Below are 15,808 nucleotides of genomic sequence, written 5' to 3' on the forward strand. Positions count from 1 at the left end.
ATCTTACAAGGCCACCGCCTTCACACAGAGGAGAGAACTGAGGCTCAGAAAGATCAGAGAGCGGCCCAGGGTCCGCACGGCCTGAATGTGGCGAATCCATGGGCGAGGCCTCTGTTCACATCTGCCAGTAGGGGCCCCAGTCAGAGTGTCTGTGGGAGCAAAGTAGGGAATCGCAAGCTCATGAATCTTCAGTCGGTATTTGCACGAGTGGTTCTCAGACAGGGTGCCCTAGGCCCACTCTCCATTTATTTCCTTCTTCTTCAATCTCGCGGGGTCTTGTAATTTCCCTCCTAGGGATAGTGCACATAGATTTACACCTAAATAGCTCATGTTTGTGCTCATGTAGGTGGTGTTATTTTTACATTCCGATTGTTCATTGCTGGTATATACACAGGAAGTGGACCGGCTTTTGTACATGAGCCTGCAAACTTGCTGTAATCAGTATTTGTTCCTGATCAACTTTTAGTGCATCGTTTGAGGTTTTCTACAGAGATGGTGATGTCATCTGTAAACAAAGGAAGTTTTACTTCTTCCTTCCCAACAGAGACACTTGTTTTTTTTTTTAAATAAGTAGGTTTATTTTTTAAATAGATTTTATTGATTTTTTTTACAGAGAAGAAGGGAGAGGGATAGAGAGTTAGAAACATCGATGAGAGAGAAACATCCATCAGCTGCCTCCTGCACACTCCCCACTGGGGATGTGCCTGCAACCCAGTTACGTGCCCTTGACCGGAATCGAACCTGGGACCCTTCAGTCCGCAGGCCGACGCTCTATCCACTGAGCCACACTGGTTAGGGCCCCAATAGCGACACTTTTAATTTCCTTTTCTCGTCTAATTGCAGTGGCTGGGACTGGCAGCACGATATTGAAAAGGAGTGGTGAGAACAGACCCCTGGCCTCGCTCCTGACCTGAACAAGGGAGCTCCTAGCTTCTTTCCATTATGATGTCAGAGTTTTGTCGCTGTCCCTTACCCACGATTCACTCGAGAAAGCCCTCCTCTACCCCTACTTTGCCGAAGCAATATCATTTTCATATCAAAAACGTACCAAAAGTAGTGTGTACAGTTCGATTCTAATTTTGAGAAGAAAATACTTTCTATTGGAAAAGCGTGTGGAAGGCAACCCACTGATAAAGTAGTCATGTGGGGCCGTTAGAAGGGGTATTTTTTTTCTTGACATAGTTCTGTATTTCCTAAACTTGCACTGATGAACATACATGTATTTTATTTTTTAACAACAGAACAATAACGTTATGAAAAGCGATGACGTGTTCTGGAGAGCTGGCTCGCAGACAGAAAATGAGACGATTAAAGGCTAACGTAGCCAAGCTGGTGTGGCTCAGTGGTTGAGCGTCTATCTATGAACCAGGTCACAGTTCGACTCCCGGGATTTCGGGCTTGATCTCCAGTGTGGGGCGTGTAGGAGGCAGCTGAGCCATGATTCTCTCTCATCGTGGATGTTTCTCTCTCCCTCTCCCTCTCCCATAAAAATATATCAAAGAAGAAAAAAGAAACGAAACAGAACAGAGCTGCTCAACCTGGAGCAGGAGGGGAGGAGTCGCCAGGCGGAGGAGGTGCCTGGTGCCTCTCAGGAGCGCAGTGCACGCCCGGGCCACGGGGAGGGGCAGCAGCGCCCCCACCTGGCGCCGGCGTCGCGGGCTGGCGCGCACCCCCAGCTCAGGTGCGTGGAGAGCAGAGCGCACCCCGCGCGCCGTGCTCTCCGGGGCCGGGCTCCCGCGGGCCGTGCTGGGCGGCGGGGAGGTGATGGGCCCGGCGCCCGAGCGGCCCTGACCCCGCCGGGCTGCAGCGGGAGCCGGGGCTGGAGCGGGGGAGCCGCGCCCGCGCCGCGGAGGGAGGGAGGGCGGGAGGGAGGCGCGCGGCGCGGGCGCGCACAGGCGCGCGGGGCGGCGCGGACCCTCGCGGGCAGCGCGCCCTCCGCTCCCGGGTCCGCGGCTGCCGGCGGCTCAGCCCGCGGCCCCTCCGCCTCGACTCTGGGCGCCCGCGGCCGCACCCTGCCGCCGCCGATGGGGATCCGGGAGTTCCCCGGCGGCGCGCCCCGGGGCAAAGGCATCGCCACGTGAGTCGCGCCTGGAGCGGGCGCGCGCGCGGGCGGGCGGGCGGACGGGCGGCCCTGGGCGGCTGGGGTGCCGGGCGGTGGGGGGCTCGGGAAGAGGCGACGCTGCTCGGCAAGTTCCTGACGGCCTGGCCCTCGCCACTCGCCACCCCCCCGCCCCCCCGCCCCCGCCTTGCCCCAGGCGCCCAGGACCGGGCTCCGGCGACGGCACCCGACGCCGCCGAGGCTGCCGGCGAGCTGGGTGGGCGGCGAGCGGGGAGGGGGAGCGCGGCTTGGCGGGGGCACCTGCCCCTGGAGGCCAGACCGCGCCCCTGCTCGGCCTCAGATCCATCCTCACCGACCCCCGCTTCCCCCCCGCATCTCTCCCGCCCGCCCGCCTGGCCGCAGTGGCATGAGGAGGTCCCCGGACGTCAGCCCGCGGAGACTGTCGGACATCAGCCCGCAGCTCCGGCAGCTCAAGTACTTGGTGGTGGACGAGGCCATCAAAGAGGACCTCAAGTGGTCGCGCTCGGTGGAGGACCTCACCGGCGGGCCCGCGGGGCTCACGTCCATCGAGGAGCGCATCCTGCGCATCACCGGCTACTACGGCTACCAGCCCTGGGCGGCGAGCTGCAAAAGTAAGGCCCGCACCTCCCGGCCCCCTTCCGGGCCGCTGCGCACCCCCGCCGCCGGGGTCCCCCCCTGCAGTCCTGGGAGCGCGCGCAGCCGTGCGCCCTGACCACAGGCACAGACCCAGGTTGGCAACTTTTAGGGAGCGGCCTGGAGATGGGAGTTCTCGGGGGCCTTTGATCCGTTCTCTTACACTTCAGGCCCCCCCCCCCCCCCTTTTCCCCGTTCCCCACACACCTCCCTGTCCTAGCCCTTGCTAGTGAGGGGTCACCCTGGGAGACTCTGGGGCCGGTGTGTCCTGCACTATGAGGCTTCCCTGTGGATCTGAAGGTGTCACTCGCCAGAGTGGGGCTCGGCTGGAGACTGCACGCTCAGCTGGCCTGGATTTTAACTCTCCCTGTTCCTCTAGGCCAGCGGTTCTCAACCTTCCGGCCCTTTCAATACAGTTCCTCATGTGGTGACCCAACCATAAAATTATTTTCGTGGCTACTTCATCACTGTCATGTTGCTACTGTGATGAATCGTCATGTAAATATCTGATATGCAGGATGGTCTGAGGCGACCCCTGTGAAAGGGTCATTCGACCGCCAAAGGGGTCGCGACCCACAGGTTGAGAATCGATGGGGGACAATGCTTGGGCCTTCCTTTGAGCTCATTCACTCTCTTTGCCTTGAATTTTTATCCATCCTCCCTGGAGGGCTGGGCGTGGACCCTTCTAGTCTGGTACAGATACCTGGTTGGTGTCAGGTGGAGCCGCCCGAAACGTTCCTGGGCCGATGGGCCGGGCTGCTGGCTTTGACAGTGTGGTGATCAGCGATGCAGGCGTTACCTGTGTGTGAGCGGGACTCCTTGGGGGACATTGCTTTCTCTGGGTTTGGAAGGCAGAGGTGACGACCACCCCCTCGGGGGACCCCTGACTGCAAACCACACGGAGGGGGTCCGTCCCCACGGTCTGTTTCCTGACCACAGAGAGGCAGGCTGTGACCCCCGGGGTGCGTGTGAGACATGCGTGACACGGTTCCATTCGTAATACAAGGCTAGCAGCTTCGTGATTCCGGGATATGTCTCTACCCTTTGTTGCTTGACATTGGAACATATTTTGTTGGTCCTTAGGGGGAGAAAAATCCAGCTCTCGTAAATTAATCACAGTCCGTTCTAAAAATACATCCACTTTTAGCGTGTGTGTGTTGTGGTGGTGGTTTTTTTTTTCCCCTAAAACCCCTGGTTTCAAGTCAGAGGTCAGTGGTGTGCTAGCCGTTAGCGGGTTCCTCTTCAGTCCTGCGCAGGGAGAAATGTGGGACTTCAGTGTTTCCGTGTCCTTGTTTGTTTCTGAAGGACGGTGGCGATTGCGTTGAACTCTGTCTAAAGGTCGCCCGGGTCTCTTCCCATCTCCTCCGTCTGCTGCTAAAATTGGAGCTGGTCAGAAGCTGGCTTTGGGTTCTAGAAGGAAGACAAAGGTCCGAGTTCCCTTTTCCACTGGAAAGCACTGGGCATAGAACCACAAGCCCATTTCTCCTGGACACAAGCACAGGAGGCTCGGATTATATTTCTGCCTCTTACATTTCTGTTAGAATCTTCTGTCTCGTATTCCTAGTCTCTGCTTCCCGAATAACCGAAGACAGTGGTATCAACCTCAGCCTTCGTGGGCCCGTCTGGTTAGCCCGAAGGTCATACTAAGGCTGGTCATTGTCATTCCGTCTGTGACCTTGGGAGCCCACGGCAGTGTTTGGTACAAGAATGCTTTATCATTGAGACAGCAGAATGCGTTGCCCTGTCGGTGTGGCTCAGGGGTTGAGCATCGACCTATGAACCAGGAGGTCATGGTTCCATTCCCGGTCAGGGCACAGGCCCGGGTTGCGGGCTTGATCCCCAAGGCGGGGAGTGCAGGAGGCAGCCGATCCATGATTCTCTCTCCTCATTGATGTTTCTATCTCTCTCTCCCTCTCCCTTCCTCTCTGAAATCCATTAAAAAAAAAAAAAAAAAGATGGGAAAGGCCATGTGGAGAGATATTAGCAGACAAGTGAGCATAGGACCATGAATAAAATCAGCTCACCCCACTCTGTCCTCCTATGAAGATCTCTCTTTCCTCCAAGCTATTTCCTTTTTACTAAAACGCTTTACTAGTAGGTGAAAACTGACATTTTGACGAAGTAATTGGATTTTAAGTTTAAATTTAGAGAAACTAATGCTTGACTAATACAGCCAAAGACCTCTTAGAGCAATACTTTAGCTGTTTTGAAGAGAGGGGAAAAAAAATCATCAAGAGCCTTATCTCTACGTTGAAACCAGTGAGTTATTGTGTTTGTTGCTTAAGCATCACGCTCAACAAACTGGGAGACATGCCCACTAAATAACTTATTCCCATGGTCTCGGAGCACGTTACATCTCCTGGCCTCGTGGGTCAGGAGGAAATTATATTTCCTGTCCTAATTGCAGAGCCCAGAGAGGCCTGTGCCGTGAGGCACCTGGTCCGTTGTTTCGGTCACCGAGGGAGACAAGCCCTTGAGCGGCTGTCTAGGACACGGGCACGCGTCCTGCTCTCGGGCGGCGGCTTGAGGTAGCCTTGACCTTGACAGCATTCGAGACGAGAGAAATGACTGACCTGCAGGAGGCTCAAGGGCGTTGGGGCCCCTGGGACGTCTCAGAGCAGTTGTCTGGCTTGACAGATGTTTCCTGTGACATTCAGAGTTCCTCCTGTCTGTTGTGTCTCGTCCGCGGGCCTGGAAGAGGGGAGATTTATCAGGGAACTGTCTTTATCCTTCCCCACCATCCGCCTCTTGGCAATGGAGAGTTATAAAAATTGGGGCTCCGTCCTCAAAGTTTGCTTCCCGAGGGTCGGAAGAAGGATGTTTCCTCATGAATGTGGACTCTGCTTCCTTTTTTTTTTTTTTTTTTTATAATATATTTTATTGAATTTTTACAGAGAGGAAGGGAAAGGGATAGAGAGTTAGGAACATCAATGGGAGAGAAACATCGATCAGCTGCCTCCCGCACACCTCCTACTGGGGATGTGCCCGCAACCCAGGTACATGCCCTTGACCGGAATCGAACCTGGGACCTCTCAGTCCACAGGCGGATGCTCTATCCACTGAGCCAAGCCAGTTAGGGCTTCCTTTTTTTTTTAACGAGTCTGCTTGTTCCCAATGAACGTATATTAAGATGTTCTCCTCTGGAGAACCCCATGGGCCAGGCTGGGGCTTCAGAAAATCCCTGCGTGCTCATGAACTCGCTCATTCGTAAATGGCATAACCATCCATCCACCCATCCACCCACCAGCAGAACGTTCGCTGCTTCCACGGGGCAGCAAATGCTGTCCCTTCCAAGTACACGGCACAGTTACTGTTTCCTAGAAAATCACGTAGAGGGAGACAAGACGGGCAGGTGTCACTCCGTGAAGCCCCACGCTCTCCTGGACCAGCTGTCTCACAGGTACACACGTGTGCTCGTTGGACGAAACAGCTTGGATGGTCTTGGATCCCCCCCTCCTGCTGACCTCATGACACTAACCATCGGTTGCATCATGACTTCTTGTAGGGCATCACCCACAGCTCGTGAGCAGCAGGCTAGGGGGTGGGGCCCCTGGCAACTTCTCTCTCTCTCTCCCTTTAAAAAAAAACTCAAGCTTAGCCCGGCCGGCGTGGCTCAGGGATTGAGCCTCAACCTGTGAACCAGGAGGTCACGGTTCGATTCCCGGTCAGGGCACTTGCCTGGGTTGTGGGCTCCATCCCCAGGGAGGGGGGCGGGCAGGAGGCAGCCAATCAATTATTCTCTCTTATCTTCATTCTTTCCATCTCGCTCTCCCTCTCCTTCCTCTCTGAAATAAAAAAATATATATTTTTTTTAAAAAAACAACAAAAACCCCAATTGCTTAAACCATTGGTTATTGGAGACTGACTCAATCCCTCGGCTCCCTGGAGGGGGACGTGGGACGGAAAGTTCCAACCTCTCCTTAGCGTTGGTGCCATGGCAACCGGCACCCCCGCCTCCGGGCTCCCTGCAAGCCAGGTCTTTAGTACAAACTCAGGTGTGGCTGGCAGGAGCTCACCCATGCCCCTCGTTGCTCTTGTCAGGAAATGTCAAGGGTTTGAGGGGCTCTGGGCCAGACATGCGGGTGAAAACGAAATATATATTTCTTTCCTTTTTTTAAAAAACTTTTAAATTGAGTTTATTGGGGAGACATTGGTTCATAAAAGTACATAGGTTTCAGGTGTCCGATTCTACAACCTGTAATCTGTGCATTGTGTTGTGTGTTCACCCCAAGTCAAATCTCAATGTTAGGCTCCATCTGAACACAGCTCCATCCATCCATCCGTCCGTCCGTCCGTCCGTCCATCCATCCATCCGTCCGTCCGTCCGTCTAGAACATCCTTAAAGAAAGCCATTGAGGTTCCCATAACACGGGGTGTGCCAGGAAGGGATGGGGCTGGGACCCTCAGTCCGCTATGCCCCGCCCCCTTTGGAAGTCAGCTGGGGAAAAGAGTGACCAGGAGAAGGTGGGACAAGGACTTTGAGACGACCCACGGGCCTTTGTGGCCAGCCACGGAGGCGGTGCTGTAAGCAGCTCCATCTCTGAGCATCCTTTGTAGCCAGAGGTGGCCACAGGCGGGCCATAGTTTTGGGCGATGAAATATACATGAAATGCCTGAGAGAGGAGTCTCTTGCTGCACAGAAGGGAGAAGCCTGCGGGAGAGAAAGTTCTGGGTTATCCTCGTCCCCCTCCTTCCTGCCCGGATCCGGACACGGTGCCACCGCGGTCACCCTGCGGATGGGAACTCCCCGATCCGCTGGCAGGGCAGGGAGGTGGGGCCAGTCTGGGTCTCGGCCGGCATGTCCCAGCCACACTGGCCTGGGTGGGATCCTGTGTGTGTGTGTGTGTGTGTGTGTGTGTGTGTGTTTCCAGTCTCCTTAGCGCAGGAGGGAAGCCAGCCGCCTCGGTGTCAGCCAGCGCCGCCTGGCTTTCTGTGCTGTGCACCTGAGCTCATTTGTAACCGGGACAGCTCTCCGATTCCGAGTTGCAGAAAGAATGATTGAAATTCAATCAAGCGGGCCTTCCTATTGATCGGAGGCGCTCACCAACGGAATAGACTTCTTTTATCTTGTTCTTGGGAGCGGCTCTTCCTCTGTGCCACCCCCACCCCAGGCCCCATGTGACGGATGTCCCTGCCAGCCATCGGGGAGGCAGACCCTACGGTCACCTTGGTCCGTCCTCCTGCCTCCTGCACACCTCATCGCCAGACGCCGGGCGGGTCCTGTCTCGTCACGTTCCTGGGGTTGTGGTCCAAAGTTATACAAATGATGGTGGCGCGTGTGAAGTGCGAGATCTTATTTTCATGTCACCCTTTCCCCCCTTTCCTGCTGCCTTGGTTAAGGCTCTTTTTAAAGAAATATATATTTTTGTGTTGGCTGCGGAGAGGAAGGGAGGGAGAGAAAAACACCAATGATGAGAGAGAATCCTTGATCGGCTGCCTCCTGCACGTCCCATACTGGGGATCGAGCCCTGATCAGGAATCGAACCCGGGACCTCTTGGTCCATGGGACGACGCTCAACCACTGAGCTATACCAGCCGGATTCTCACTCTTGTTGCTTTAGCACTAGCAAGAGGGAGTGGTAGAGACACAGTAGGCACGTAGTGTTTATTGAATGAATGAATGAACGAACGAATGAATGAACGAACCCATCCATATCTGGAAGGCCTGTTTAGTGAGGGCCATATGACTGTCACAAGGATTTCAGTGGGACACACTCCTATAAGTTTAAACCAGGTGACATTCGAGGTCCTTTCCAACTCAAAGGCTTTGTGAATCTTGGTCAAGGAAGAGGAGAGTGTCAAGGTAAGAGTGAGAGGATGGGTTGCAAGAGAAGATGCATGCAGAAGTATTTTTAAAATTACAGAGTAGAAAAACAAAATGTTGCTAGGCTGTCCATCGCATTATCCCAGTCGGTAGCTGTACCACAGGACTGAAATCCCAGAATTCTTGGAGGGGAGAGAGTTAAAAAATTAGTTCCAAGTTACAGACTCTAAAAAGAACAAGACTACAAGCAAAGGTCTTTTAACCTCACTGAAGTTTGACTCGACCTCTGAATTTTAAGCAGACATACGAGCTGCCGCCCTAAACCTTACCCTTTTTTTCCACAGCAGAAAATAGAAGCACATTTCAGACAGCTGTGTATAAATTTTCTTTTTGTTTTTGAACTGTGGATATGATCAGGTACCTCCCCCAAAATGAACGAAAACAGTGAGGAAAACACTTCCTGCTTCCTGGAGAATGGTTTACTTTCCATTCGCCATTTGTCCCTGGACGCTGTTATAAAATCAGACTCATTGGGCCCGGCCGGCGTGGCTCAGGAGTTGAGCATCGACCTATGAACCAGGAGGTCAGGGTTTGATTCCCTGGTCAGGGCACACGCCCCGGGGGTTGCAGGCTCGATCCCCAGGGTGGGGCGTGCAGGAGGCAGCCGATCCATGATTCCCTCTCATCATTGATGTTTCTCTCTCTCTGCCTCTCCCTTCCTCTCTGAAATCAATCTATACTAATAAAAGCCTAGGTTGTCCTTGCGCCCTCGTGTGACGCCCTCACATCTTCACAAGATGGCCACCACAAGATGGCCGGCAGGGAGGGTAGTTGTAGGCGATCAGGCCAGCAGGGGAGGGCAGTTGGGAGTGACCAGGCTGGCAGGGGAGGGCAGTTGGGAGTGAGATCAGGCTGGCAGGGGAGGGCAGTTGGGGGTGAGATCAGGCCAGTAGGGGAGGGCATTTGGGGACGATAGGGCCGTCAGGGGAGCAGTTTGGCGTCAATCAGGCTGGCATGGGAGCAGTTAGGGAGCGATCAGGCAGGCAGGCAGGAACGGTTAGGGGCAGTCAGGCAGGCAAGCAGGTGAGCAGTTAGGAGCCAGCAGTCCCAGATTGTGAGAGGGATGTCTGACTGCGGGGATCAGGCCTAAACCATCAGTCGGACATCTCCCGGGGTGTCCCAGATTGGAGAGGGTGCAGGCCGGGCTGAAGGACACCACCCCCACCCACCGTGCATGAATTTCGTGCACCGGGCCTCTAGTATATATATAAAGAGAGACGTTAACTTCACGCCTTCTTTCCTGTAAGGATGCAGTCAAGTTGGGAGAGGGGCTTCGCCTGGCCTGGGGGGGCAGGGGGTGACGGGGAACAGGTGTGAGGGGGACAGGCAGAGACGCTTCTGACAACAGCCCCGTCGAGCCGAAAGAAGTCACGTTCGTTCCTCCTGTCACCTGGCCCTTGATTGCGCTTGGGACCCCGGGGCCTAGGGCGGGGACTAAGGGGGCCATTCCCTTCGGAACGGACCTGGGTTGGTGCATATCCCTCCTGCAGGTGTCATGGTTGAAAAGGGAGTCATTTCACAAAACCTCCGCAGTCTGATTGCACCTGCTCGGGGCCCCGCAGCGCGAAGCAGGCTCTGAGGCCGTTAGGTCGTGAGCGGCTCGGACTCCGTGCCCTCTGCTTCTTAGCGCCCGTCCCTCGCTCACGGATAGAGCTGCTCCCAGCCTGCCCTGTCTCTGCTGCCTCCTCATGGACACTCCGCCTCCGAGGTTGCTGACCTCAGTGCTTCTCTTGAAACCGCCTCATCAACAGAATTCGATGAGTCAGTAGCCAGGACTGATAGCTTCAGATGAAAGGGAACACCCCCCCCCCCCCCCGCCCCCCTTGCTGGTTTCCTCCGTCCTAAGCAATAAATAAGGTGCTCTTTTCGCAACTGAAATTTCAGGAGCCGAGGAAAGAGCCCCAGGGGGTGGGAGAGCCAAATCTCTGTGGGTCTCCTTGAGATGTGGGGCCAGTGGAGTCCGGCCGGCGGGGCTCCGTGGTTGAGCATCGGCCTAGGAACCAGGAGGTCACGGTTCGATTCCCGGTCAGGGCACAAGCCTGGGTTGCAGGCTCCATCCCCAGTGTGGGGCGTGCAGGAGGCAGGCGGTCCATGATTCTCTCTCATCTCGGATGTTTCCCTGTGCAAATAGCCCCTGTTGCTTAACCCTGGAGATGTAGGACTACGAGGGTTTGGAGAGGTTTCCTACCCTCACGCCCTCGCGCTGCAGGTAAGGACATGGGGACCCAGACTCTGAGGAGACTTGCCCACGATCGTGCCGCTCAAGCAGAGTAGAGACCAGAGTAAAGTCTAGTCCAGTTTATTCTCCCCGTCACCCGCCTCCCGAAACCTCTGCCCCGGGGATGCGGCATCTGCTCTCCGCACAGCCTAAGGCCGCGGGAGGATTAGTGGTTCTGCTAAAACCCGGGTCCCTAATTGTACCTCTGGGGAGGACAAATGATTCACGGCCCAGTGAATCAGAGGGAGCCGTGCAGAGCGAATTCACGGGGAGAAAAGGCTGTCGGTTGCCTGGTTACCAGAGTGACAAACACAGAGTGATTTGTGTTGTGTGTGCCGTGGGGAAGGTGGCCTCGTCGTCACGGTCAAGGCTGAGATGTGGAGGTCAAGGCCGTCTCTCTCGGGGGGACGGGAAACGGGTCACTCGGGGTGGGTTGTCTCACCGCGGGATCGGCTCCCGGGCACCCCGTGCCGAGAGGGGCCAGGGGCGCAGCTGGCCGTCATCGTGTTCGTAAGGACAGATGGCTCCTGGCCGGGTGGCTCCGCTGGCTGGAAGGTCATCCCGAACATCGCAAGGTTGTGGGTGTGATTCCTGGTCAGGGCACGCGCCTCAGTTGTAGTTCGATCCCCGGTCGGGGGGCATACGGGGAGGCAACTGATCAATCGATGTTCCTCTCTCGCATCCATGCTCCTCTCTCTGTCTCTCTCCCCCCTTCTCCTCTCTCCGTCTAAAAACAAAATCAATAAAAACAGTTCTATGCCCTGACTGGTTTGGCTCAGTGGATAGAGCGCCGGCCTGCGGACTGAAGGGTCCCAGGTTTGATTCCGGTCAAGGGCATGTACCTGGGTTGCGGGCACATCCCCAGTAGGGGGTGTGCAGGAGGCAGCTGATCGATGTTTCTCTCTCATCAATGTTTCTAATTCTCTATCCCTCTCCCTCTCTGTAAAAAAATCAATAAAATATGTATTTTTAAAAAACAGTTCTATGGTGAGGATTAAAAATGATGATGATGATGATAGATCGCCGTTCCTGAGCCCTTCCTGTGGATCATTCATGGTGCCAGGTGCAGGGTCCCTGACGCTTTATCAGAACATTCCCGTCGTGTGCTCCTGTCATCCCCATTTTACGTAGAAAACGGAGGGCGCCCGGCCGGTGTGGCTCAGTGGTTGAGCGTCGACCTCTGACCCGGAGGTCGCGTTCCATTCCCGGTCTCCAGCCCGGCCGATGTTAAAGATCTGCTAGAATGAATGAATCCAAGAATGGAACTGTGTGGAGACGATTCCCCTTTTAAAACAGAATCCTTTCATCGCGAGGACAATTCCTCTGCCTCACTCACCGTGGGGCGGCTTGGCTAACAAAGCCCCTGGTTTATAAAATCGCAAAATCCGTCCTCTTAGCCACAAAAAAAAAAAGATCTAATCTCCAGGGAACACGGGTATTAAAGATTTTAAAAGTGACCGCGAACGCACAGAGAATGACAGAGGTCCTCTCTCGGCAGAGAATTCAAGAGGGCCGGTGGGCACCCCGGGCTGCCCTCCGTTCTCTTGGTGGAAAACAGCTTCCGATTCCTGATTTCCACGATTCCTAATTTGCATAATCGAGCGTGGAGCTCATTAGGATCGCAGTCCAGTGAGGATCTACAGAAGGAATTTTCTTTTTTAAGCAAAAGTGTGGAACATGTGTTTATTTATTTTAATCTTTATTGTTGAAAGTCTTACATATGTCCACTTCCCCCCCCCCCCCATTGGCCTGCTCCAGCCCCCGCCCCCCAGGCCTTCAGCACCCCACTGTCGGTGCCCACGGGCCATGCATATGTGCACACAAGGCCTTGGTTTACTACCTCCTACCCATCCACCTTCCCCCCGCCTTCCCTCCGAGGTTCCCACTCTGTTCCATGCCTCCGTGTGTCTGCATCCACTCCGTCCATCCGTTTATTTTGTTACTTAGATTCCACATGTGAGTGTGATCATGGGATACGTCTCTTTCTCTGACTGGCTTATGTCACTCAGTATGATGCTCTCCAGGTCCCTTCGTGCTGTCTCAGAGGGTAAGAGCACCTTCTTTTTCACGGCTGCATAGTATTCCACGGGGTCAATGTCCCACAGCTTTTCTATCCACTCGTCTACGGATGGGCACTCGGGCTGTTTCCAGATCTTAGCTACTGAAATTGTGCTGCTGTGAACATAGGGGTGCACACACGCTTTCTCTACAGAAGGAATTTCAGTGTTTGCCTTTCACGTAGGTTTTGCTTTAGACTTAGGTCTCGTGTTATCGTTAATAAGAGAATCGCCTGCGACTCTTGTTCCCGATTGTAGGCAGTGGCAGGGAGCCTACGGCTGGTGAGCGAGGCTCTCCGAAACTGGGAATGTGCGTGCTGCCATCCAGATGTGGGTGGCCTGGGACGAGGTGCCGTAGAGAATCAATTCTTCGGAAGGACGTGGGGACACCCCTCACATCATAGGGGAGAGGGGGGTGTGAGCCGTTGCGGTGTCTAAGGGGAGCGCCGTCGATGTCTGGGTTCGACTCCAGGCGCGATGTTGAGCGCACCTCTGTGCCCGGAGGAATGGAACCGGAGCGAAGACAGATCCGGATTCCCTGCCAATGGGAACGGAAACGTCCAGCTGCTCCTGGTGTTTGTGGGAAAGGTGACTCAGCACATCCTCAAGCTTATGAATGAAGCTGCCAGTGGGACCTTTGTCTTGATTCACAGGTGGCTGCCCCTCGGGCTGCTGTTGCTGTAATTGGCACCAGGGGCAATGGCTGCTCCTGTCTGACAGCTACAGCGACATTCCCCCCGAGGGCTGATGCTTTCATTTAGGAAGAGACCGAGAAAAGGAGCAAGTCCTACCCCAGGAGGCAGCAGGAGTGCAAGAGGACACGTGCTTGATGCTTGCGAGGGTGGAGGGCGGCTGCCTGAATACAGAGCCCAGCCTGGGGGATGGGCCCGAAGGTCCATGTGGCCACAGGACAAAGCCCTTGATAAACGCCTCCGGACAGCCTGGCCCGGGTGGCTCAGTGGTTGAGCGTGGACCTATGAACCAGGAGGTCAGGGCTCGACTCCCCGGTCAGGGGTCAAGGGCACATTCCCGGGGTTGTGGGCTCGATCCCCAGTGTGGGGCGTGCAGGAGGCAGCCGATCCGTGATTGTCTCTCATCCTGGATGTTTTTTATCTCTCCCTCTCCTTTCCTCTCTGAAGAACATTTTTTAAAAAAATTTAAAAAGACAAAGCAAAACAGAAACGCCCTAGATCCTTCCTCGCTCCCCGCGCTCCTGCTGACACAGGGGTGGACGGGGTCCCGGACACGGGGCTGGGGGCCTGGCCGGCGCCCTCTGGCCTCACCCGGCATCTCTTTGCTCCTGTGTGTGTCCACCTGAGGCCAGCCGCCCAGCGAAGCCCCCTCATCGCCGGAGTCCAGGGGTCCCGCTTTATCCAGGGCACGGCTGTTAGCGACGCGTCCGAGGAAACGGCCCAGAGAATAAAGCTACAGAGCCCCGTCCATTTGGGCCTCCAGCGTGGGTCATGGCGGCGTCGTTTCTACCAAAATTAATATTTGATTGAGCGTGGTTGCCGGCGGGTAATGGACTGGGGGCGGTGGCACCGATTCTGTGCGATGCCCTGAAGCTAATTGCCTCTCTGCGGAAAGCCTCCCACAGCCTGCGGGTCAGAAAAGACTCCGCGTGCGTCGGTGTTAAAGGGACGAGGGCTGGCCGCCACGAATGGAAAAAGAGCCCAGAGGATGAAAAAGACCTAATTGACAGCCGTGACCGCCTTCTTCCCCAGGAGAAAAAAAAAATAGGGACAACGTGTCTTTCTGGATCCGTGGCTGACGTTAAAAATAACCCCGCGTTGTACAAGCGCGAGCACCCCTGGCCGGCACATGGAGGCGCACGGAGCACCCATGATCCCGGCACATCGCTCGATGGCTACTGCCTTTGACTGCATGTTCCTTCAGGTTGTAGTCTCACCTCTGGGTTTTGCGTAACTAACGGGTTTTTTGTGTGTGTTTCTGCTTCCTTTTTTCTTTGTGTTTTTTGGAGGCTCTATTTTTGGGAAAGCGTAGTGGGTGTGCATAGTGACACATGTAACGGTACAAAGGGATTGGCTGCCCAGAGCTCTCCCCCGCCCCCCTCACTCGTGCGCCCCCTCTAGGCTCACGTCCCGTGGGGAACGAGTTCGCTTATCCATATTTCTTTTTTTTTTTTATCATCTTTTTTTAAAAATATATTTTATTGATTTTTTACAGAGAGGAAGGGAGAGGGATAGAGAGTTAGAAACATCGATGAGAGAGAAACATCCATCAGCTGCCTCCTGCACACCCCCTACTGGGGATGTGCCCACAACCAAGGTACATGCCCTTGACCGGAATCGAACCTGGGACCCTTCAGTCCGCAGGCCGATGCTCTATCCACTGAGCCAAACCGGTCAGGGCTGCTTATCCGTATTTCTGGTAATTCTCTCCACCCGTCTAAATACTACGCTGGTGACTTTATTTTTTATCAGGAGCCATTTCAAATACACCAGAAGGCACCAGAAAAGCAATAGGACCACCGTCCAGCTCTATTGAAGTCTATGTTGCCTTCTTCCTTGCTTTTTCTTTTTTAATTTGATATATTTTTATTGATTTCAGAGAGGAAGGGAGAGAGAGATAGAAGCATCCATGCTGAGAGAGAATCACTGATCGGCTGCCTCCTGCACGCCCCCTACTGGGGATGGAGCCCGAAACCCAGGCATGTGCCCTTGACGGGGAATCGAACTGTGACCTCCTGGTTCGTAGGTCGACGACACTCAACCACTGAGCCACACTGGCCGGGCTGCTTTTTTTTTTTTAAGGAAAAGAAAGTTGCAGAGACATTTCGGCGCCCCATCCCCACCCCAGATCCCAGCACTTGGTGTCTCCCTCCCCACCACAGAGCAGCCAGGACTTTGAACTTGATGTGTGTTTCCCCACAGCTGTTCTCAAACGCTCTGGTCTCCGATTCCCTGGCTGTTCTTCACATTTATTTACCAACGACCCCAAACTGGTAACTGTCAAGGTTCGCCGTGTTTGAAACA

The 15,808-nt window shown here is 54.8% G+C and overlaps 1 protein-coding gene across 1 annotated transcript in view; it reads left to right on the forward strand.

The window, feature by feature from the left end:
• The first annotated feature begins 1,607 nt into the window (after positions 1-1,607).
• SLC35F3 (solute carrier family 35 member F3) overlaps positions 1,608-15,808 on the forward strand; it is a 50,875-nt gene continuing 36,674 nt past the window's right edge. Inside the window, exons 1-2 of the mRNA XM_070401031.1 lie at positions 1,608-1,681; positions 2,462-2,691. Coding sequence (XP_070257132.1) covers positions 2,466-2,691 — 226 coding nt within the window. The 5' untranslated portion in view covers positions 1,608-1,681; positions 2,462-2,465. The remainder of the gene's footprint in view (positions 1,682-2,461; positions 2,692-15,808) is intronic.

Source organism: Myotis yumanensis, unplaced genomic scaffold (genome assembly GCF_028538775.1).
Source record: "Myotis yumanensis isolate MYYU_CA2020_CCGP unplaced genomic scaffold, mMyoYum1.0.hap1 SCAF_22, whole genome shotgun sequence".
NCBI classification, from domain to species: Eukaryota; Metazoa; Chordata; class Mammalia; order Chiroptera; family Vespertilionidae; genus Myotis; species Myotis yumanensis.